The following is a 24,607-nucleotide window of genomic DNA, read 5'->3' on the forward strand; positions in this document are numbered from 1 at the left end:
AAGCTAGGAACCCAAGATAATGCTGAACTGAAAAAGAAGTAAGTTCAAACAAATCTAGATGACATTTTCACATGCTACATTGGAGAAGGTTAATTTGCAATTTCAAGAATGTAAGCTGTAAGACTTCTTTCATTTTGGCATAGGCTACCGCTGTCAGTAACTATGCTCAACATGAACAACTGTTAGGAATCTCATGTTAAGCTTTTAAGCAATGACAAAATGGAAAGGCAGGTAATGGCGCAATGTTAAAATCACAAAAGAGAACTGTGTCTAGTCTATACTATATAGAACTTAAAATATACATACTTGCTATATATTTGACCACAATTTCTGATACAGACTTGCGGTCCTCAATTTACGCCCATTCATTTAATGATCATTCAAATTATCATGGCAGTGAAAAAAGTGATTGTGCAAATGGTCTTGCGCCTATGATTATAGCAGCATTCTCAAAGTCAAGTGATCAAAATTCAGGGGCTTTGAAATCAGTATGTATTTATAATGGTTGCAGTGTCCCAGGGTCACCTGATCACCATTTATGATCTTGTGAGGAGGTTTCTGACAAGCAAACTTGATAAGGAAAGCCATATTTGTTTATCATGTGGTACCATAGCAAAATGTGGGAGTATCAGGCACAATTCACTTAGCAGCCATATCATTTAGCAACAGAAGTTCCACTCTCAATTGTGGTTGTAAGTCAAGGACTATCCATATAAAGACTCTTATTTCTTATATGGAGATTAAAATCCTACCATTCTTAGGTGATTTTGTACCAGTCTTTGAGTGTAATAAAGTTTTGATTTGATTTGTGAATGGTGATTTGACACTCTGCATTGTCAAGCTGCATACACTATCTCATCTATTGGATAACATTTTTGTACGGAGTTTACAAAAGAAGCTTTTTAAAGCTTTGAAGACTCTTATGAAAAAGAACAAAGAAAAAACTAAAAAAATCAAATTCTATGGCACTTGGATTGTTTTAAATTTAAGACTTAGAAGTAAAAGGAAGGGGTGTAAAGTTGGTTTATTTGATCAATATTAAAATAAGATATGCAGTTATATTTGGTCAACCTTAATGAACTTTCTGTTGACATTAGGACTGAAAAGATGAAACTTTATGGATTTGTCTATAGATAAGGGATTGGGTATAGGAAGATGAGAACGTTGGTTGTAAACTAAGAGAGGATAAAAAGTTACAAAATTTATACTTGTGATGAAGGTTGAAAGTAATTTCTTTACATATGTTCTTTCTGTTTTTCTTTTCTATTTTTTATTTTTTTCTTCACTTTTGCACTTTCTGTTCTCCTGTTCTATCTTCCCTTTAATTTGTATCAGATTTTTCTATTGTAATTAAAATCCTTAATTAAAAGTGTGTGTGTGAGAGAGAGGGAGGGAGAGAGAGAGAGAGAGAGAGACAGAGAGACAGAGACAGACAGAGAAAGAATAAGTCTACAGACCAAATACAATCTCAGTAGAGTTGTATCATAAAAATAAATGAAATTAGTAAATGCCATTTTGAATTAAAGGGGAGAGGGTGAAAATGACTCCAGGGGTCTCCTTGAAGTGTTGACATAAATGATTAAAATCTAAACTGTTATACTGTACTCCCAAATCAGTGTTTGCCAACCTGTGGGCTGCGGCCCACTGGTGGTCCGTGAGAAAATTTTGGTGGTCCACAGAGAAATGTCACCCCCAGAGCGTCCCCACCTCAAGCAATTAATCCAGGCTGCATGGGAACACAAGGCTGTGCCACCCACATGGCCCGTGGGAACCCTCCCTACCCACTTACCTGGCAAACTTGCCTGTTAAGTTGCTATTTTCCCTTTTTTTTCCCCTGACCATCAGCTGTTCTGCTGTGTCGGGAGATCTAGATTAGCAGTGCAGACTCAGGTAGCCGATGACAGAAAGATAGATCTCTGAATGAATCTGTGATTCTGTGAGCAACTTAATCTGCCTGCCTGCTTCGCCTGATTTTGGGTAAAAGTTGCTCTTTTTTATTAAAAAAATTCAATAATTACATACATGGCATGTTGTGAGTTAATTTTATGAGTTTGCTTTCAAGCAAATTTTATGTGACAAACTCAGGTAGCCGATGGCAGAAAGATAGATTTCTGAGTGAATCTGTGATTCTGTGAGCAACTCAATCTGCCTGCCTGCTTTGCCTGATTTGGGGTAAAAGTTGCTCTTTTTTTATAAAAAATTCAATATTTACATAAATATTTATAATATTTACATACAAGCCATGCGCAGCCAGTCACATGACCACCAAGCCACACCCACAAATTAGGCCATGCCCACAGAACTGGTTGAATCCCATCCCTGCCTCTGTGTGTTTGTGTGTGTGTGTGTGTGTGTGTGTGACAGACAGAGAGAGAGAAAGGGAGAGAGAGAGAGGTTATATCAGATCTCTCTCTCTCTCTCTCACCAACGTCAGCAAGCCACTGTCAGTCAAAATTCATATTAGTAGTCCCTGGCAGAGGTGGTATTCAGCAGGTTCTGACCAGTTCTGGAGAACCAGTAGTGGAAATTTTGAGTAGTTCGGAGAACCAGCAAATACCAGCACCGACTGGCAATTTTACAGTATACTTCCCCTGCGACGCCCATCAAGCCAAATGCACTGAACCGGTAGTAAATTTTTTTGAATCCCATCACTGGTCCCTGGGATTTAAAATTATGAGTTTGGTGGTCCCTGAGGTCGCAAATCCATAATGTGGTGAGTCAAAGATAGAAAAGAAAGGGCTGAAAGGGCTATTTCTCCATACATATCACCTGTTCAAGAAACAAGGGTATGAGCCAGTGGTGGGATTCAAATTTTTTTTACTACTGGTTCTGTGGGTATGGCAGGGAAAGGATACTATAAAATCTCCAGTCAGAGGTGGTATTTGCTGGTTCTTTGAACTACTTAAAATTTCCGCTACCAGTTCTCCAGAACTGGTTAGAACCTGCTGAATACCACCTCTGCTGTGAGTATATAACAACCTCTTTGATTAGTGTTCTCAGTTTACTATCTATTTTATTTGAAGCTTTGAAATGCTAAGGCACCACCAGTCTTTAGGCTTTCCAGTGAAGGCAGAGCAACATTTTGATTTTGCTGCTGGCAACTACCAATCTCTCCGTAATCCAAGTAACTGATTACCCCAGCTCACAACTCCCAGAACATAAATGGAAGAGTGGATTCACATTGCATGAATGTGGCACACATATATACAGATCAAAACTACCTGAACGGCTGCTGCTACTAAGTTTTCTACTAAAACAAGAAGAAGAAGAAAGACTTTTTTGCTATAGCTGCTGAGTTTGGGAACCCAATAGGCTGTTCTGAAGATATCAGTTGAAGCCTTAATTAAGATTATCTAACACTTTAAATAAATCATCCTTTAAATACACCTTGGGAGGAGTCCAAGGTACAACTGTGAGGTCTCCAGTAACCTGAGATAGTTTAATAGCCAATGCTTTAACAATACAACCTCTTGTCATTATCTACAGGACCATACTTACAAAGACACAGAGAAAGATTCACCATCATGCAGGAGAAGCTACAAGACATTCTGCTCAAAGATGGAATCAACCCACCTATTGCACTTGCTGTTGCCTGTGGCTCAGTCACAGTGGTTGTGTTATGGAAATGGGTGATACGTAGAGAGATCCAGAGGAAAATGAAAGAAGCCCAATGCTGGCGAAATGGCAGCCTGGAACAAATGGAAAAAGTGGCTTGGAAGCTTAAACAGAAGGTGTGTTCTTCTTGGGGCAGGAAGGATGGTGTTTGTGTATTGTGGAGGGTCTTCCAAATGTCAACGTTGCTGCTTTTATAAAGACCTTTGAATTATTCTCAAGCGTGAATGATGAAACTTAGGTCAGCTTTGCTAATTTATGGACCTTTTTGTTTTACAAAGTATGGGTCACTACCTATGATAGGTTGCATCTTTTCTTAAATTTTGTCATGTCATACTTTGTGTACTTTTATGGGAAGGGAAGATCGATGAAACCTTATGTACAGCTTAAATTTTAAAAAAACATATCCACTACTTTCTGTATGGGAAAACCCTGTAGTATTTATTGTGCACTCTTCATTTGCTTTGAAGTAGCTAAAATGCAGCATGGAAGCTATTTTTAATTTTAATTTTTGCATCCGTAATGATAATAAAGTAAAGAAATTATATGTGAATTTTTATTTATTTATTTATTTTATTTTGTCAAATGCTTACAATATAATATAAATAAGAATAAACATAAGTTTAAAAATAAGAAATAGGAACTAATAATCGGAGACAATAGGATAGGGACGGTAGGCATGATTGTGTGCTTATGCACAATTTCTCTCTCTCTCTCTCTCTCTCTCTCTCTCCCTCTCTCTCTGTCACTGAGTAGTTATAGCATATGGGGTATGTGGGCTGTTCAGATCATAATTTCAAAGAGGAATCGGTATCTGCAAAGCATTTAAGTTACAACAGAGTTAATTTTGCCTCTCTGTCTTACTGTCTGTCTGTCTCTCTCTCTCTCACAACACACACACACGCACACACACACACACACACAGAGAGAGAACACTTGGTTTCCAAGAACAGTCACCTATATCTGATCAGATATTTATGTTACCACTTAGACATCAGTCGGTGGAAAGTTCTACATCTTTTCTGGAGACCAGCCTAGGAGGAGAGCCAGGGTGATAAAGTGGGCTACGATCAGGAAGATCCAGGGCTAAGTCAGCAATGGAAGAACACTGGGTGACTCTGGGCCAGTCATTTTGTCTTAACACATTTCCATTTCATGAAATTTTTATTGTGAGGAAAATTTGAAATAAGGTTCTACCTTCCTTGAGCTCCTAGAAGAAAGATGGAGTAAGTATCTGAGAAAAAAATTCAGTGGTTTCTAAGAGGCTAGTAAATGTTTTCTAGGCTTGATTCATTTTGGTCATCGTCAACCTCAAAATAAATTGAGGGGTTTCATATTTATATCTATATTCTTACAAAGGAGTAACAATCCCTATATTGCCTCTGTCAAGGACAATGGGCCGATCACAATCCAGTCAAAATCAGTTGGAAGGGTCAAAAGAGAAGAGTAAAATGGACTTTAAATCAATCCATAATAAAAGACAAAGAATTTATACAGATGATGGAAAGAGAACTGGGTTTGTTTGTTTTTTTAAAAAAAGAGAACAGGAAAGAGGAGACCTCATTACAAAATGTGTAGGATACAGAATTACAAATAAGCTAATACAAAGAGAAATCTAGTTAAAACTATTCTGTTACACTATTATTATTGTTGTTATTAGTATATGTGTTAATATTCCTGTTTGTTCTTTCTTTGCTTTTGTGTAAATGATATGCCCTGACAATACACTGTATTCAAAATGTTTATGAATAAACAAAAAACAGATATTAAAAAAAAACCCAAGGACTTTAGATAAGCCAGGATAAGGAAGCTATTATGTTTTCTGTTTGCTGGGTTAAATGAACAAGAGCAATTGTGCTTGTAGTAAAAGCATGTGAATTTATAAATGGCTTTCTGTTGAATCATTGTAGCAACTAAAGCCAATGCTTTAACAGGCATACTTCATGATAAGCAACAACATAATGCAAAGCACAGATTATATTACCTTGGACTTTGAAACCCAAATCCCAAAAGCAAAGTACCTAAAACTAGTCAAGGTAGCTCACATTTTAAAATAACGCTCTTGTTAAAAAGCATGAAACTTTGCAATGCGATGGAGACCTGGGCAAAAGTGGAGGTTGAGGCTGAAAAGTGGTTTAACTTATTTTTTATTTTTTTATTTTCAGGTACAAGTATAAACATAGTTATGAATACATGAAATGGATACATATAAGAAAAAAAACCCAGTAGGACAGGGACAGTAGGCACATTGGTGCGCTTATGCATGCCTCCTACAGACCTCTTAGGAAAGGGGTGAGGTCAATAGTAGACAGTCTAAGTTTTTGGGTTTGGGGGAAGAAACCACAGAGTCAGGTAGAGTATTCCAGACATTGACCACTCTGTTGCTGAAGTCGTATTTTCCTGCAATCAAGTTTGGTGCAGTTTATCTTGAATTTGTATCTATTGTGTGCTCTTGTATTGTTATGGTTGAAGCTGAAGTATTCATTGACAGGTAGGACATTGCAATATATAATTTTATGTACTATACTTAGATCGGACCAAAGGCAGCGTAGTTCTAGATTGTCTAGGTCTAAAATTTCAAGTCTGGTGGCATTAAGGTATTCTGCAACGAGTAGAGGAGTGGAGAACTCTTCTTGTGAAATACTTCTGGACTTTCTCAACTGTATTAATATCAGATATGTAATGCAGGTTCCAGACTGATGAGCTGTATTCAAGTATTGGTCTAGCAAATGTTTTGTATGCTTTAGTTAGTAGTGTGATATTGCCGGAGAAAAAGCTACGCAGGATCAGGTTAACAACTCTTAATGCCTTTTTGGCTATGTAGTTACAGTGGGCTCTAGCACTTAGATCATTAGAGATGAGTACTCCAAGGTCCTTGAAAGAGTTTGGATCATCAACAAGTTCTTGACTATTCAGCTTGTATTTTATTTTCTGATTTTTTTTGCAAATATGTAATTTGTTGAGCATTTATTTGTTGAGATTTGAAGTTGCCATTTGTCTGTCATTAAGGAATAAAGTTTTCAGTTGCCATCCCAAGAATTCTCTTGTGAACTGCATTCAGTTATATTGTATATATAATCTGTGGGTTTTAATTCTGTTCTTTGAGTTTGTGTTCTTGATTTGTTATGAAGAACTATAGCAGTATATCTTTTTTCCTGGCTTGTGACATAACTAGGGCTGTTCCCTTGCTTTTCCTTTATGACATGGTTGTCTCTACTTGCAGAATCCTGGAATCCAATCTGAATTTATCCTCTCTCTGACACTAACAGAACTGACAGAAAAACTCAGGGAAGAAAAACTTTCTCCAGAGAGTGTCCTGTATACCTATATTAAAAAGGTAAGTGCAACAGGGGCTATTGGAATATTTTCAGGCTTACGTATGTATCTATGTAGAGATTTTTTAAAAAAGTTTTAAAAAGAAAGATAAAATCTAATACAAACCAATAGAAAGTAAGAAGAAGAAAAGAAAAAGACAAAACTTGAAAGCATGCTGAACATGCAAGAAAAAAGTAAAAAAAAAAGACCAGAAAAGAAAACAAAATAGAAAAAAGGAGTTTCTAATCTTCCTTACAACAGTTATAAGTACAATTATAAATTTAGCTTTAAGGAGCTCAACGGGACTCTTCTTTCTATAACCTGTATCATTAGCAAAACCATAAATCATACATTCATATTTTTCTGTTTTATGCAAAAAGTCCATACAGGCTTTCCAGTCAACAAGAAAACTATTCTCTCATCAAAGAAGTCAGTCGGGCCATCTCAGAAAGTTTCATTATTTTCATCAACCACTCCTCCATTGTGGGTAATGCCAAATCATTCCATCTTTGTGCCAGTAACAATCTCACTTTTTAAAATAACTATTTAGGACAATAGTTTTCACTACTCATTGCAGAACATCGCTCTAGATCTGTTGTTAGCACAAAGGTGGACAATCTTGCCAGAACCTTTTTGTAGCCCCCAGAATATCGGCATTTGGGAACTTGGAGATGTTTTTGCAATGTTTGAGACTTGGAGAGAATTTGAAGGTTAAAATCGAGGCCTTAAGACAGAAATGTAAGAAACATGGTTCACTTTTTAAAGCCAACATTCCGCTTCTCAATTGTTTTTTTTTTCATTGGTGCATTTTAAGGGGAATCAGATCACCTTTTTTCAGCCCTTTACCTTTCTCCAAAGCACCAAAATAGCATGCAATTATCATTGGCTATATTCACTGGAGTCCCTAGAAAATCAATCTAACAATCAATGACTTCTATCAGCCACAGGAAAATTGTTTGCCTATATTAATATATGCCTAACAAACTGATAACAAGATATAGATCTAAGCAGGTGCTACTTAGCTTACTTTGGTAGATTCAAAAGAGACAGTAATGCATTCCAATTTCATTGATAGTCAATGTCTGTTGAGAAAGGTGACCAGAATTCTAAACCAATGCCATATGGGTCAGAACTACTTTTATTGTAACAGCAAAATCTTGCAAGTCTGAATGTGTTTTCTCCTCCTTCACTTTATCTTGATGTGAATTAGGGGTGTCTTTTCTGAGACATATTCTCAGGTTACAGTATTTTCTTGGCCTGGACTCGAATTCCTCTTATCTGATAATTATCTTTTTTAGGGGCTCTTCTTCCTCTCTTCCAAGGCCATAGTCAATTTTTAACTAAATTTAGATGCTACTGTAGCATCTTGCTACATGTAATTCATAGCACCTATCACTGTTTTTAACTTATGCTTCCTCCCTCCCACAAACATACAAACGCATCCATCAGTCCAGAGGTGGTATTCAGCATGTTCTGACCAGTTCTAGAGAGCCGGTAGCAGAAATTCTGAGTAGTTTGGAGAACCGGCAAATACTTCCTTTGACTGGCCCCACCCCCATCTATTCTCTGCCTCCCAAGTCCCAGCTGATTGGCTGGGTCTTCTTTTGTTGCCTTGCACAGGAGAACGGAGCTGGAAAGCAAGTTAGTAGGATGGGGAGGGAATGGGGATTTTGCAGTATCCTTCTCCTGCCACACCCACCAAGCCATGCCCACAGAAAGGTAGTAAAAAATATTTAATCCTATCACTGCGTCTGTCCTCTGGATCAACACCTGGATTTTCCTGAATACAAAGTTTGACTCCAGCTTAACATTGATTTATTTAATAAATCATGCTTTCCCCCTCTGGACCAGGCTCTTGAAGTAACCCAGGAGGTGAACTGTGTGACATATTTTCTTCATGGATGTGAGGAACAGGTCCAGGACCTGAAGAAGCAAAAAGAGAAAGGCTTGTTGTATGGAATTCCTGTCAGCATTAAGGATCACATTGGATACAAGGTTCATCATCCTTTACCTTTTGAAATACTTGCTGCTGAAAAAGTGTCAGAACTATCAAGAAGGGGATGTAGCTTAAAATATTTCCTCATCTTTAGCTAAAATCCAGTTGCTACAGAGGTTAAAGGCTGAAATTGAGTTTCCTGTTTCATTTCTATGCAACTATTCCAAGACAGCAGCCATGTTATTCTTTTACAGGAAAACAATAAAACATTTGTAGCACTTTAAAAACAAACATATTATGACAAACGCTTTAATATCAATTAAATGAAGATAAAAGTTTTAATATCAATTGAATGAAAACAAAAGCTTTAATACCAATTAAATGAAGTTAAACCATTTCATTAGATGTATTTCCATTGCAGATAAGAAGGAAGTCTCATGCACTTAATCTTTGATTGAGAGAGATATGTTTCCTAAGATTTAAATTCCACAATTCTTCCACTCTTCCTACCTCCCCAGCCTGAACCCTTACATGAAGAGGGGGCACTGGATGGGTGTCCCAATAAAAGTTAGCATGTTGTTTGTGCTCTTATGTATATATGGGATACTTCTTAAAATATCCACATGCACATATATACCAACATAAGTATCTAAGCAAGGAATAGCAGCTGGTCATGGAGCTTGCCAGATGTCTCTATGTTCTGATAGGCATGCAGGTTCTCAAGCACAGTAGGCTATTTTTATGAGAAATGTATGACTAGTGACAAGTCATTTGTCATTTCATAAAAGCATAGCTCTCTTCACAGCATAGCATAGCACTCTGCATAAGGTGGAGATGTCATAGGGTGTTGGAATCTAACTATTAGATGAAAACTGATACCTTAGCAAAGGACTTTAGAAGAGAACTTTCCATGTATGGTGCTTTTGTATAGTTCTTTCTCTTCAGCTTAACTGTCTTTGCATTAGGAGAAAATAGCTGCTTGTGGTTTAGGGGGTATTTGATCAATAAAGCCTGTTCCTGGACAAGTTATCATAACTTGAAGTTCTGCATAATGTATCAGCGCATTTGTTATATATAATATAGATACTCTAACATAACATTATATCAAGCAAGTTGTGTTTTCTCTCTCCCCAAGGGACACATCTCTACCTGTGGCTTGGTGCAATATCTTGACAAAGTAGAGGCTGATGACAGCGTGATAGTAAAAGTTTTGAAGAAACAAGGAGCAATTCCATTTGTGAAAACCAATATTCCTCAGAGCATGATAAAGTATTTTTTTCCTCTATTTTAGAAATTTCTTGATTAATACTAATAACCTAGGAATCTAGGGTGTTGGGTTAATGGAAGAAAGACTAAGCAAGCATAAAAGATTCTTTCGCAGAAGGTTTAAAACAAATAAGAAAAATATTTATTACTGCACCAGAAACAAGGAGGCTGTAAGTTAATTTGAGGGAACATTCAAAATGACAGGTCCTACCTATCACCTCAGTTTCAGCATGGATCAGGCCTGGATATTGTCTATTCCACAACTGGGATTGTCAATTCCATAATCCCCAGTCACTGTTTTTCTTGAGAATTCTTGTAATCTCAAAACATCGGTATGGCACCAGATTCCAATCTTTGGGTCATATTTGGTATCTATCCTCACTCACTATTTGCAGTGCTAATGTGCAAGTTGTTATTTGATTGGTTATTATATAGTTTTCTCCTCAGCCACCAACCTCTCTTTAACAGATAACAGATAATCAGAGTTGGAAGGTCATCTAGTTCAACCCCTACAACATTTCTGACAGATGGGAGTCCAATCTCTTCTTGAAAGTCGCAAGTGATGGCGCTCCCACAACTTCTGAGGGCAAGCTGTTCCATTGGTTGATTGTTCTCACTGTCAGAAAGTTTCTCCTTATTTCCAAGTTAAATCTCTCCTTGTTCAGTTTCCATCCATTATTCCTTGTCTGGCCTACAGGCGCTTTAGAAAATAGCTTGACCCCTTCCTCCCTGTGGCAGCCCCTCAAATATGGGAAGACCGCTATCATGTCTCCCCTGGTCCTTCTCTTCACTAGACTAGCCATGCTCAGTTCCTGTAACTGTTCTTCATATGTTTCAGTCTCCAGTCCCCTAATCATCCTGGCCCAATGCTGATATAAAAAATTTAACTGCCAATCTACTTTCTGTTTTGGTCAGCTACGATTGCAGTAACTTAATCTTTGGTCAAACGAGGAACCCTTTGAACCACAAGAAAAGTCCTGGTGGGTCTTCTGGAGGAGAAGGAGCACTGATTGCAGGAGGTGGATCCCTCTTGGGATTTGGGACAGATGTTGCTGGAAGCATTCGCCTGCCCTCCAGCTTCTGTGGGCTTTGTGGACTCAAACCAACAGGCTCTCGGTTAAGGTCAGTTCTATATTCTTCTTGGGGCCGATAAACAACCCAGTGTCTGAATGCTAATATTGATTGGATCGCATGTTTAAAAGCATTCTTAGGAAATATTTCATTTCTGCAGAAATGAAAATATGCATTCCCAAATTGCTTTTTTGCAGTTGTATCCACAAGTGGCTTTTTTGTTTATAAATATTCTGATGAATACACATCCTATAGTTGAGGGTGTCTTTATTATAATCCTCGTTATGAACACATTTGTTGTTTTGACTTTTTTAGCTTTAATTGTTATCTGAAGTTCAGCTCCTTTCTTGAAACTTTCTTTAAAATGCATGAATAGATTATTTCAGTGTTTCTAGCAAGCATCTTATTATTTTTTCTTGTTTATATATTTTCCAGCACTCTGGGTCTTGCTAGTCCAGTGGCAGGCATAAAGTCAGGTGAGTAATAAGAGTGGTTCTGTTTTTGTATTGGTACTTTTAAGTCAACCTTGACTCCTACCAATTGCTTAGAGAAGTCCATGAGTTTTCTTGGGCTTATTTTTAGAATTTGCTTACCTTCTTCTGAGAGAGAAAATACCCCAAAGTCATTCAACTGATATCTGTATTTAAGGCAGCACTGGCACTTTTCTTGTTTCTAGCCTGATGCTTCTAACCCTCACACAATTTGTTCTCAAGTAATAAGTAGTTTCACTGGAGATCGTATTTCCTTTATAGTGACAGCAACAATTGGTCCAATGGCAAGAGATGTGGATAGTCTGGCTCTGTGCATGAAAGCTCTCTTATGTGATGAGTTATTCCACCTGGATCCTTCAGTACCACCCATGCCATTCAGGGAAGAGGTAATACAAATGTGAAAAGTGAATGAATGAATGAATGAATGAATGAATGAATGAGGGCAACCAAGAAGGGGAATATCAGAAAGATTGAACACCATAGATAAAGCCATTTCAGCCAATAATAAATGAATTCCCTTTTTGCAAATGGTTTCCCACTAAGAGCATATATGTCATGGCCTCAAAGCCAGCTCCTGTGAGGCAGAACAGAGCCCCTTAGTCTGAGGGTCCCGCACCCTGCAGAGTAGGTATCTTATAAGTAAAGTACAGACTCTGCAGGCAAACTCAGTGTCTCACTATTAGCTACCACTGAACAGGATTAGCCTGTATCGGCTAAGTGGGGAAAGGATTTAAATTACACAAGAGATGGCCTTCCATTGTTGGAAGCAACTTTTGCATTACCCTTGTGCATTGTGAACTTGTATTCTTGTCTCCTGCTTTGTTTTGGCCTTCATATGCTCCTGACCAAATCTCTGTCTTGTCCCTTGATAATTTTTTAAGTTTCTGTGTGATATTGGATTATGGATAGTGTTAGGGATACACCCCTAGCAAGATCTGCAGGGCAGTCAGGCAGGCAGGCAAAATATGTGAGATAAGTGTTGTGTAGCTTACACTCAGTAAACCATACACAGTGCCAATTAAAGTAGTTTTATTCCAGCAAGAGTTAAAGCATAGTCAAAACAGTCCATATATCATACACTTAGTTCAGTCCGTCCAGGGATTATTCATTTGCAAATTCCAATGTCAAAAATGAGAGGTCGGTACACTTACAAAATAACAGTCCGGTAATTTATCTCCTCGCAGTAGAGAGAGATATGCAACAAGAAACTCCTCTCTTCCGTCTGCAACTCCAGTAATTGCCAGCAAAGCGTCAGGGAATCGTCAGCGTCTCGTCAGCATCTCATCAGCGTCTCTTGCTCCCTCTTATGGTGTTTTCACACCACACCCAAAATACATGCTTTGCATTTAAAGTAACACACACTTTAAACTAAGAATCATAGCTTATATATATATTATCTTACCCAAACTAGTTAGGTGACCAATGTTATACCTAACAGATAGTCTACTTGGATTATACTTGTTCCTCAGCCTTACACAAGCATCACTCCTGCATTTTGCTGGCCAATTGCATTAACATTTTCCTCTTTTGCTCAAACGAAGACATGAACATGTGATTATACCCAAGTTTAAATTTGCCAGCATCTTGACTGTTTCATTCAAAAGTAATGAAATCCCTCTCTGTTTTGGTTAACAATAGAGCTTTTAATTATTCCACTGAGGCAAATTACGTCAGCAACTGCTGTAAGTACTTTTGATACCAAGCTTATTTAACGTTTTCAGATATTCAAAAAAGATCATTTAATGATCACAGATAAGTTTTAAATTTAAATAACGATGAACCAACCATTTTTATTTTTTTAAAAAGCTAAGTATAAAAACAAAAGCAAAGTAAAAACTTTTTTTCTTTAAAAAGTTAACAAAACCATGATGTAGGGATATATGCAAATTAAGTTGTAATCTTATAAGAAAAATAACTTTCAAACATCCATATTTGATCTTACTGTCCAAAAAGATATTTGTGTAAATGAAAAAACAATGTTAGGAACCTTTGTTAAAACACAACTTAAAAATGTAAAGTAAATGTAGTAAAAGAATTCTTAAGTATCTATGGAGATTTGTAGTCATCCAGATCATGGTTGTCCCAAAGGTGCTTTTTCAAGAGGCAACTGGACTTTCTGGTTTTTCTTTGAAGATGTTTTGCTTTTCATCCAAGAATATTCAGCCAGGTCAAGCCTAGGGATGGTGAAATTCTTTAGCTATTTCAAATCCTTTTCTTTTCTCCTTCTCTCCAGATTTACACCAGTTCAAATCTCCTTCGGATTGGATACTATAAAGATGATGGATATTTCCAGCCCTCCCCAAGCATGAAAAGGGCTGTTCAGGAAACAAAAAATCTTCTTCAGGCTGCAGGACACACAGTATATGCATTTATTATTATTATTTTTTAACTTATGTTCTAGTTTAAAATATTTCTGGCATTTGTGCCTTATGTATATCTCAGAAAAACATTGTGACCCACATTACTCACAATTTTCTGTAAAATGGGAAGCCTGAATACCCGTGCTCCCAGTACATTGCTTTAGATCCAGGCATATTCATGCTGAAAATAGACCACTAAAATCAATCAACTTAATTTAATTTAATTGGCATATTTATATCAATGAATCTATTCAGTCTGGTAATATCTTTATCTTTCCTGGCTATGCATTTTTGCAAATCTACAAAAATATAAACTAGACAATATTTATAAGCATTTATATTTGTGCATGTTTGTGTGCTCTATTAAGGTAAAGGCAAAGGTTCCCCTCGCACATACATGCTAGTCATTTCCGGCTCTAGCAGGTAGTGCTCATCTCTGTTACAAAGCTGAAGAGCCAGCGCTGTCCAAAGACGTCTCCATGGTCATGTGGCTGGCATGACTAAATGCCGAAAGCACCCAGAATGCTGTTACCTTCCCACCAAAGTGGTCCCTATTTTTCTCCTTGCATTTTTTACATGCTTTTGAACTGCTAGGTTGGCAGAAGCTGGGACAAGTAATGGGAGATCACTCTGTTACGTGGTGATAGGGATTTGACCTGCCGATCTGCCGACCTTTCTGATCGACAAGCTCAGTGTCTTATCCATTGAGCCACGACAATCCTTCTATGTGTGCTCTATTAGTAGTTCACAAAGTTTAGTTTTTAAGAAATGCCATTAAATCACCTTTAAACATGGTAATATAGTCTACATAGTATCTGTACAGTATCACTACCTACCATTCATATATGTTATCATATGTGTTAAGGTATAAACCTACAGTTCTGCCACATTGCATATATTAGGGTCTTAATGAGTATGCACAGCTTCCCATGTAGAAATTTGTTATGGCCCTAATATAAACCAAACTGGAAGTTTGTTTTATATGGTGAACAACTATGACATTGGGATTGTTGACTTGATAAAAGTACTAATTCTCACTACATACTTTATTAATTTCTAGTCTTCAATTTTTTTTTACTTCCAAATCAATATTTAAATCTTGCATATATGCTAAGTTAATATAACATGAATAGGCCCAGAGCTTATTTAGTAAACCATGACTAAAAAGCCATATTGACTAGAAAACCATAGTTCACAATCAGTCTGGAAGGCATCATGATGCGAACGGATGGTCTACATTACACATTTTAATGCAAGCAAGTTTAATAAGAAATAATATGAATTATCTGTTTCTGTTTATCAGATCTGTTTATCAACTCTTTATAAAGAAGGATTCATTTTTAGGTAGTTCTTAAAACTTCTGGAGGATAGTTAAATTATCTGTATACAGCACTCATATCATTCCGTCCGCGGTAAAACAACTAACCAACTATTATAATGTATCTTTTTTATGCAGCTCATCCCCTTTGTCCCCCCTCGACTTAACTATGTAGTGGATGAGCTATTCACTAAAGGCATCTTTTCTGATGGAGCTGCAACTTTACTGGCTAAATTGTAAGTAGATATCTTGGAATATGAGCATGGCTTGAACTCTGACTATTCTGGGCACCGCTATGCTAAAACAATGTAAAATTCAGTATGATAAGAATTTCTAGGGTTTTTTTTTTTTTTTTGAGAACCCTTAGTCTGAATGTAGAAAAAAAAATCTGAATGAAAAGTAATAGTTTAATAAAATGTCAAGCTTTTATGATCAAACATTATTTTGAAATGAACATATTTAATTGAAAATTTATTATATTTTAATCTGCCACAACCCTGCAAAAAGTTCCAATGTGGTAATAAGACAATCGAATTACAAAGGTTGTGCTTCAAAAGATGTAATACATGAAATTAAAGCTTTTAAGATCTGTCCTAATCATACATTAGATCAGTGTTCCCCAACCTTATCAACCTTTTAACATGGGTGGACTTCAACTCCCAGAATTTCCCAGACAGCATGCTGGCCCAGGAATTCTAGGAGTTGAAGTTTACAGATCTTAAAGTTGCTAGGTTGGGAAACACTGAAGTAGATAATCACTCCCTCAGCACTGACTTTCATATCCATATGCCTTTTAAGGTGTCTGGTAGAGATCTTTCCATAATCTTGTAACTGTTGTATATCTTGGCATTTTTTTCAATATTGTCTGCACTTTGCAGATAAAATTTGTGCTTTACCACCAAGCTTACTTTACCTATCTTAACATCCAAACTAAGAAATTAGAACCATATATATTTTTACTGTCTACTCTAGAGCTTTATTGTAGAGACCCACCACACAATAAAAAGAAATAAAGCAACATAAAATGATGTTTCATGCAGTTCTAAAATTCTAAATTTAAGATAATCTTTCCTGTCATAAACAACAACAGCTGTAAGAGATTGTATGACATTCTGGGTGATGTTAAGATTCCAGTATGATAACATAAAGCAAACAAAATCATCATCAAAAGAGATGAGCTTCAGTCAGTAAGTGGGGATATGCAGGTAGGGTGCAGGTTGATATAGAAAGGACATCTAAGGAACAAATAGTCTAAACCAGAGGTCTCATTCTCGCGGCCCACAGGCCAATTGCAGCCTGCAGGACAATATCCTGTGGCCCACACCGTGATATGAAAGTATAATATTAGTGCGGCCCACAGGGGGAATGGACCTCTGAAGGAAGTCCCACCCACCGTTCCTCGTCGTGGCTGACATTCGGTGCTAGGCTAAGCTACACTGACTTCATGCACACTATGCTTGTAACAACAGTGTGGCGGATGATGAACAGTCTGGTAGCAGTTGCCTTTTTTGCGGTCGCCATTCCGGTACTTTCTACCCTCAACAAATGCCATGATCAAACGCAGAGAAAGGCGACTGCTACTGGGCTGTTCGTCATCCACCGCGCTGTTGTGACAAGTAGAAGCGGAAATGATGTCACGCGTCGAGATGTTCTCCATGCGTCACTAGCTGGCTAAACACTTCTATGAAACGTGGAACAAGAGCGACACCAAGTGGAATAAACTAAATTTTGTCACACCCTCATAATGTCTTTATCAAAGCCAAAGCCTGCAGTGAAGAGAAAGATAGGTGACGAGCACAGACAATTTCAGCAAAGTTGGGAGACGCAGTATTTCTTTGTTGAGCACAGGGGCATTCCGACATGCCTTATTTGCGCTGAAAAAGTTGCAGTGCACAAGGATTACAACCTGAAATGTCATTATTCAACTAAACATGCTGAGGTACATGCAAAATATCAGGGGGATGAGAGAGCCAACAGGGTTGCCAGCCTTAAAACATGTCTAGTGAGGCAACAAGATTTCTTCAAGAAAGCAACCAAAGAGAATGCTGCAGCAGTCGAAGCTAGCTATATGGTTAGTGAGATGATTGCTAAGGCGGGAAAACCATTCACAGAGGGCGAGTTTGTAAAAAAATGCATATTACAGGCTGCAAGTATAGTTTGTCCGGAAAAGAAAAGTCAGTTCAGCAACATCAGCCTTTCTGCCAACACAGTGGCAGAGTGCATTTCTGACATATCAAGTGACATTTATCATCAACTGTGTGAGAAAGCCAGATGTTTTGATGCATATTCAGTTGCTCTTGATGAGAGCACAGACATAACTGACACTGCTCAGCTCACAATTTATGTCCGTGGTGTTGATTGCAATGTTGAAGTGACAGAGGAGTTGCTCAGAGTAATTCCAATGCATGGCCAGACCACCGCTCATGAGATATTTCGCCAGCTGTGTGATGCTATTGAGAATGCCGGTTTGCCATGGAATAGGTTTGTTGGAATAACAACCGACGGAGCACCATCAATGACGGGGAGGAAAAATAGACTGGTGGCACTTTTTCAGAGAAAACTTGAGGAGGAGGGTGTAGAAGAGGCTATTGCTCTATACTGCATTATCCATCAGCAGGCCCTTTGCAGCAAATGCCTTAAGTGTGACAACGTGATGTCTGTTGTTGTGAAATGCATCAACCACATCAGATCCAGGGGCTTAAAGCACAGGAGGTTCCGTGCTTTTTTAGAGTAAATGGAGTCGGAATATGAAGATGTGCTCTATTTCACCGAGGTACGTTGGCTCAGCAGGGGAAATGTCTTGAAAAGATTTTTTGAACTGAGAGAAGAAGTGAAAGCCTTCATGGAGAAGGATGGGATGGCTGTTCCTGAGTTGAATGATCAGAAATGGCTCATGGACTTAGCTTTTCTTGTCGGCATCACACATGAGCTGAATGTACTGAACAAGAAGTTACAAGGCCAGGGGCAGCTTGTCAGTGCTTCCTATGACAACATGAGAGCATTCTCCACAAAACTTGTGTTATGGAAAGCCCAGCTCTCTCAGACAAACCTTTGCCATTTTCCAGCATGCAAGGCACTTGTGGATGCAGTGGTGAGAAGTATGTTGATGCTATTTTGAAGCTACAGAAGGAATTTGATCACAGATTTGCAGACTTCAAGACGCACAGAGCCACTTTTCAAATTTTTGCAGACCCCCTTCACCTTTGATGTGCAAGATGCCCCTCCTGTGCTTCAAATGGAGCTTATTGACCTGCAATGCAACTCTGAACTCAAGGCCAAATTTAGGGAGATGAATGGAAAAGCAGACAAGCATGGACAATTTTTGAGAGAATTGCTTCCCCCAGCTTCCCTGAGCTTTCCCAAATGTTCAAGCGGACCATGTGCCTTTTTGGGAGCACATATTTGTGCGAAAAGTTCTTCTCCACCCTGAACTTTAACAAATCCAAGTACAGGTCCAGACTTACTGATGATCATCTTCAAGCCATACTGAGGGTCTCAAGTGCCTCCTCTCTCAAGCCAAATGTGGTTCAGATAATGTGGTTCAGATATGTGAGAGGAAGTGTAGTCAAGTCTCTGGCAGCAAGGAGTAAGCTGGAGAAGCCATGTTCTGAGGAACTGTTCATGATCTCTCATGATCTTCAATGTTCCATTCATGTGTTCAGGACAGTTCATGTATTGGAGAAATCATTAACTGTTGATGACATTTGAGGATATTTTTTTAACAACGTTTTTTGTGGAATCCCTTAAGCGGCCCAGCCTCACCCAGACTCTGCCTCCAGTGGCCCCTAGGTAAATTGTGTTTGAGACCCCTGGTCTAAACTTTTACTATATTTTCATTTGGATGCATGTAATTGAAAAATATAATTCTCAGGAACCTGAATTCATAGGTTGAATAGTATAAAATCAGTGAAAGTGACTGATTTTGTATACTAGTTGTGAGTTACTGGCTCACAATTACTACTTCTTTATTTCTATGAATTTAATCAAAAGAGCTACCATCTAAGTAATATTGGTGAATAGACAGCACTGCTGTGTACTATGAAAAAAGACTTGTTTTTTTTCCTTTCATCTCCCAGAAAAGGGGACATTGTTGATCCAGTTTTGAAATCCCAGATTAACTGCTACAGTATTCCCACTGTACTGAAAAGGATTTTGGCATTCATTTTAAAACCAGTGGTGAGTATTTGGCTTACTTCTTACCCTGTAGTGACAAAAAGGTGAAACTTGCTTAACTTAACTTGCTAAGTTAGAGATTTGCTGATATGGACATGTAATCCAAATGTGTTAATCAAGTCAGAGGGTCTATGTTGGATGTTCGCTAGCTAATTTCATTCATCCTTAAGGAATAATTTACATGATTACCTGCAATAAAAGTAAACTTGTCTTTCTCCCTTAGTACCCCCGGATTGCCAGAGATCTCAATGCATTATGTGGAGTTGGGTAAGGAATAAGAGCTTCAAATTATTTTCAGCATCTAGTGCTTATAGTACTATTCTCCACTCTTCCAGATCTGTTGGGCTATAAATGGTAGAATTCCAAATAAAAATAAGAATTGTATAGAGTAAAGAAGATGACTTTTACAGAGATCTGCAGGCTCCATTGTCAGGATAAAGCATTTTTAAAAGTCCAGAATATCCAAATAAAGTTTGGAAGCAGTTCACTGAACTTTAAGAAAGAGGAAGAAGTTTAGCAGTCAGGCAGGTGTCTATGTGAACCACTTCTGAACCTTATTTGGAAGTTCTGGCCTTAAAAATGCTTCATATCTATTGCCTTCTCTCTATCATATCTATGCATATCTCCACTAAGGCCATCTTCCTTACTCTCTATAGAATCACCCCTATGTTTCTCTTCTGCTGATTGTATTTCTAGACACTGGGGTCCAACATATATGGCAGCATCCAGTTGAGCAATGGTGATCTAGAATATACATCCTCATCATCTTCAAGTAGAAAGATGTAATCCCATGACCTCAGGTGCTCCACCAGTCACAGTTTAATATGCTGTTTGTTTTTTTAAAAGAATCAATAAACCATGGCTTGACTTCAAGAAAGCAATATCAAGCATCATGAATTAGGCATATTTATGCTTTGAAAATAAGAGGCTTTTCAGAATGCATAGGAGCACTTCTCAGGCTCATAGGGAAACCTGAAAAATGATATCAGTGCTTTAAAGAGGTGTAGCACTTATTTTCCCATACATTCTGAAGCACCTCTTCTGAATTACTGTGGAAGCACTCATAGCTTGACTTCTGACACTTTCCCTAACATTCCCAAACAGTATCAGCCATTTAAAACCAGGTCAAATTTCAATATGACAAGCTTAATAGTTGAGTGCATTTATATTACATAAGATTGTTATACTTTAAAATAAACGTCCTTCCTATATTATGAGAAAAGAGACTCTTGTAAAAGTTAGACAAAATATCTCAGTAAGGAATGGTACCTTTCATTTCAATAATTCAAACACACAAGTAGTTAACAGTGGCGAAACCATGCATTAACACAGCCGGAAAGGACAGCAGAAAATCTGGATAATTGTTAACTATCTGTTAATTTACAGTGCAAACAATAAACCCGTTTATATTTTTAGATTTTGCAATTTGTACTTTACAACTTGGCTAAACTACAAAAGTAAGCACAGGGATCATGGCACTGATAGTGTCAGTGATTTGGATTATCCAATAATTGTCTCAATTCACCAAAATGTCCCTAAATTTGTAGCTAGATTGCACTTGGATACAGAATCACCATTTAACTCCTGGCCCATAGGCCAGATGTGTTATGTGCTGGCCACACCCACACCCATATAGTCATGGGGAAAAAAGATCATGTGATGCTGCTCTGGCAACGTGAGTTTGACACTCCTGAACCAGCCCATAAATTTCCTCTCGTGCAGATATATTTTAATCGTCATTTTAACTGGGACTCTTTGTGGATCAGTTGTTAATTAATTATTCCAATGTTTGTAGGTCAGCCCAAAACCTTTGGAAGCAACATGCAGCAGTGGCGGTGAGTTTGAGATCTTGGTATTGCGCCCATGAGCCATAATACTTTACCTATTAATGCCTAAGCTGTCAACTAAAGTTCTAGTCCATGATCACTAGAAATGTTTGATGCTAGAAGTATTTTCTCAGCACCAAAATGGATTTTAATGTAGGCCTAATATGCCGAGCAGATCTAAACAAATTGCAGTATAGTAGCTTTTATAAACAGAAACTGAAATGCAATGCCCAAACAAGTAACTCCAATATTTATTTATTTATCAATTTTATAAGGCCACCCTTCTATCCAATAAAATCGAGTGATGAAGCATACAATATGAAACATTAGCAACAAAGCAACAACAAAACACAGGTTAAGCCCCCCTCATTAAAACTACAAAAGACTTGTGAGATACATACATGCCAAGGCTCTCAAACAAACAGCCTGGTTCCACTGCCTGGGGGAATTAATAGACTTGGGGACAAGAATTATTATTTTCAGAATAAAGATTCTAGCAAATGGGCTATGTCTAAAGAAAGCTTGAAGGATCCAATTTGGGTTGGTCACAGGGACCAGAGGTGTAGTGTTCTGAGCTTTTGGACTTGTGCTGCAGCCCATCCTCAAGGAAATTCTCTGTAACAGAGTGTGTGCTTTGGGCTATTGTGCTTTGGGCCAGTGGTCCCCAACCTTTTTTGTACCATGGACCGGTACAATCCACATACCGATCCATGGACCAGTACCAGCATCAGCACACACGACCAAGGCAAGGCGAGCCGAGCCGAGTGACCGGCCAGCCAGCTGTCCCCCGCTTCTCCCCGCCACCTTCAACTCCTCCTTTGTACCTTCTCGTGGTCGATGGGCTTTTCGGGCTCTTTCTTAATCTCCACCTGAGTAATCCGAGACTCCACCGCCATCGGGACGGCTCTCTGTTCGAAGCCACCTCCCCTCTTCGACGAAACTAAGGCGCAAGGATTCCTTCAGCACCCAAATGCTGCTTTCCAACCGACGACCGACAAGCTCACCCGGAAGCACTTTCTCAAGCACCGTTGAAACAAGATGGTGGTGCCCAAGCAAAATAGGCGGCCTGGTACAAAATGATCCACAGACCAGTACCGGTCCGGGGCCCGGTGGTTGGGGACCACTGCTTTGGGCTATTGTGCTAGAGAGAAATTCCCTGAGGATGGGCTCCAGATGAGTCCAAAAGCTCAGAAAACTAAACCTTTGGTCCTGGGGATTGATCCAGATTGCATCCCGCAACATTATCCTGGGACACGTATATTTACTTTCATTCATGAAAGAAAGCTAGCTTCAGAATTGTCCACTACATAGGCAATTAAAGGGAGTTTGGAGGAGATTAAAGGAAATGTTTTGTCTAGTCCATCTTGCCAAAATGTTCTCTACAGGCTTACCGTGAAGAATTCATTGCGGAGTGGAGGAAGCTGAAATTGGATGTCATCCTCTGTCCAGTCCTGGGACCAGCTTTTAATGAAGGCTATCCCGGGAAACTATTTGGTATAATATCCATTTACTTTTGATGGCTTTTATTTATGGTTTCAGAAAACAACACTGAAAATCTTGCCTCTTACATCTTAAAAAAGCTACTTGCCAAGTGCTTGTAAAGGTCCAGAAAAATGTTTAGTCATTAATTTTGAACAAATTAATCTTTAGAAATATTTCAGGTTGCTAATTACCATCTCGTTGTTTCTATTGCACTTTATACTCTGCATTGCTTTGTAAGTTACACTTACATATTTAAATGTTAAAACTTAAATAACAAAATTGAAAAATTTCTCCCAGAAACACCAGATGATTAAAAAATAGCCTTGATTTAAATTTTCCTTCTCAGCATTGAGAATCATATAACAAGTCATGCTTTAATCTTCTCCCAAAGCACTGCTGGCCTAAAATATAGTTACTTCACTGTGGACCAGTCTGGCTGGAGTGGGGGGAAAAAAATCTAGTTTTCAAATGGAAAACCCAAATCCAGACCAAAGCTTAGTAATACCTGGTTCAGTTTCAATGACTGGAGAAGAGGAACGATAAAGGGGATATTTATGACTAAATATTTAGTCATTAATTTTGAACAAATTAATCTTTAGAAACATTTCAGGTTGCTAATTAGCATGTAGTTGTCCATGGCCACAAGAATATTTCCTGGACCATTTGCAGAACTTCGGTTAACTTTTGTTCTGCTCTTTTCAGCTGCTACTTCATATACCAATTTATACAATGTCCTGAACTTCCCTGCTGGGGTTGTGCCAGTCACTACTGTCACCCAGGCCGATGAAGAGGAGCTGAAACAATACCAAGGTCATTATGCTGACCCCTGGGATAAACGGCTGAAAGAGGTCTGTATGGTAGCGGAAAGAAACAAGCTATCTTTCTGGAAGTTAAATCATGTAGTTGACTCTTCCTGTTCTGACTGTCCCTCTATCTTCAGGCTGTCATGGATGCTGTGGGTCTCCCTGTAGCCGTCCAGTGTGTGGCTTTGGCTTGGCAGGAGGAGCTGTGCCTTCGGTTCATGAAGGAAGTAGAGACCCTCACCTGCAAGAACAGACTGAAAGCATAATCTGTAGCCCAGGCTTATGGTTTCTCTTCAGACTGGATAGTCTCCTGCAAAAAAAAAAAGAAAAGGAAAATAATAAACAATTCAACATGGCACAGTCAGAACTGGAACACGTTATAAATTCTTTGTAAAGTATGATAAATTATACCTTACTTTAACACATAGCAGAAGTGGTTGACCTTATTTAGACTTAAAAACTAAGTTGAACAAAGCCTGGTTAATATTTAGATGAAACATTATAAGTGAGTTATTTTCTGGTAAAGGGCAATGACAAACCATTTCCATAATGTTGCAAGAAAATTACATCTATGCATTCACAAAGTCACTGGGAACTGAGCTTGACTTTATTATTATTTTTAAATATAACTCATCTGAAGAATTGAAAAAGAGCATATATCAAAGGAAATCTATTTATCAATAGGGCTTAGTTAGATGACAAGTCGGTATCCAAATGATACTATTTTTAATAATTGTTGGATGCACATTTGTTTTTTAATATTCCCCATTTGTTTGTCTTTTGAAATCATCAGGAAAAAACTATCATGTTCAAGAAAAGGCTAGACTAGAATTTTACTATTTTTGACCAGGTTTTTATGCACAGAGATTTGTTTTGATTGTGGTAGGTAGAAGAATTGCTATATGAACACCCTCATTTTTAGTTTGAAATTATGAATCAAAATGCACAAGTTCT

General features: G+C 38.2%; 1 protein-coding gene across 1 annotated transcript; it reads left to right on the forward strand.

The window, feature by feature from the left end:
* Nucleotides 1-2,998: 2,998 nt before the first annotated feature.
* On the forward strand, nt 2,999-24,017 carry LOC113440677 (vitamin D3 hydroxylase-associated protein-like). Its single transcript, XM_026707239.2, has 15 exons — nt 2,999-3,731; nt 6,836-6,949; nt 8,779-8,922; nt 9,999-10,132; nt 11,045-11,251; nt 11,636-11,676; nt 11,953-12,077; nt 13,925-14,050; nt 15,508-15,605; nt 19,446-19,545; nt 19,766-19,809; nt 21,338-21,377; nt 22,754-22,862; nt 23,553-23,698; nt 23,791-24,017. The coding sequence occupies exons 1-15, from the start codon at nt 3,525-3,527 to the stop codon at nt 23,917-23,919; spliced, it is 1,764 nt and encodes a 587-aa protein (XP_026563024.1). The 5' UTR covers nt 2,999-3,524; the 3' UTR covers nt 23,920-24,017.
* The last annotated feature ends 590 nt before the right edge of the window (nt 24,018-24,607 follow it).

The sequence above is a fragment of the Pseudonaja textilis genome, chromosome 3, assembly GCF_049901715.1.
Source record: "Pseudonaja textilis isolate UNSWEBS1 chromosome 3, rPseTex1.2, whole genome shotgun sequence".
Lineage (NCBI taxonomy): Eukaryota > Metazoa > Chordata > Lepidosauria > Squamata > Elapidae > Pseudonaja > Pseudonaja textilis.

What these genes read in the sequence shown, in the direction of transcription:
- LOC113440677 (XM_026707239.2), top strand. Translation starts at nt 3,525, where the DNA reads ATGCAGGAGAAGCTACAAGACATTCTGCTCAAAGATGGAATCAACCCA. An exon ending in TGTATACCTATATTAAAAAG is followed by an intron (nt 6,950 to 8,778) that starts GTAAGTGCAACA and finishes CCTCTGGACCAG; the next exon opens with GCTCTTGAAGTAACCCAGGA. An exon ending in AATGCATTATGTGGAGTTGG is followed by an intron (nt 19,810 to 21,337) that starts GTAAGGAATAAG and finishes CAATGTTTGTAG; the next exon opens with GTCAGCCCAAAACCTTTGGA.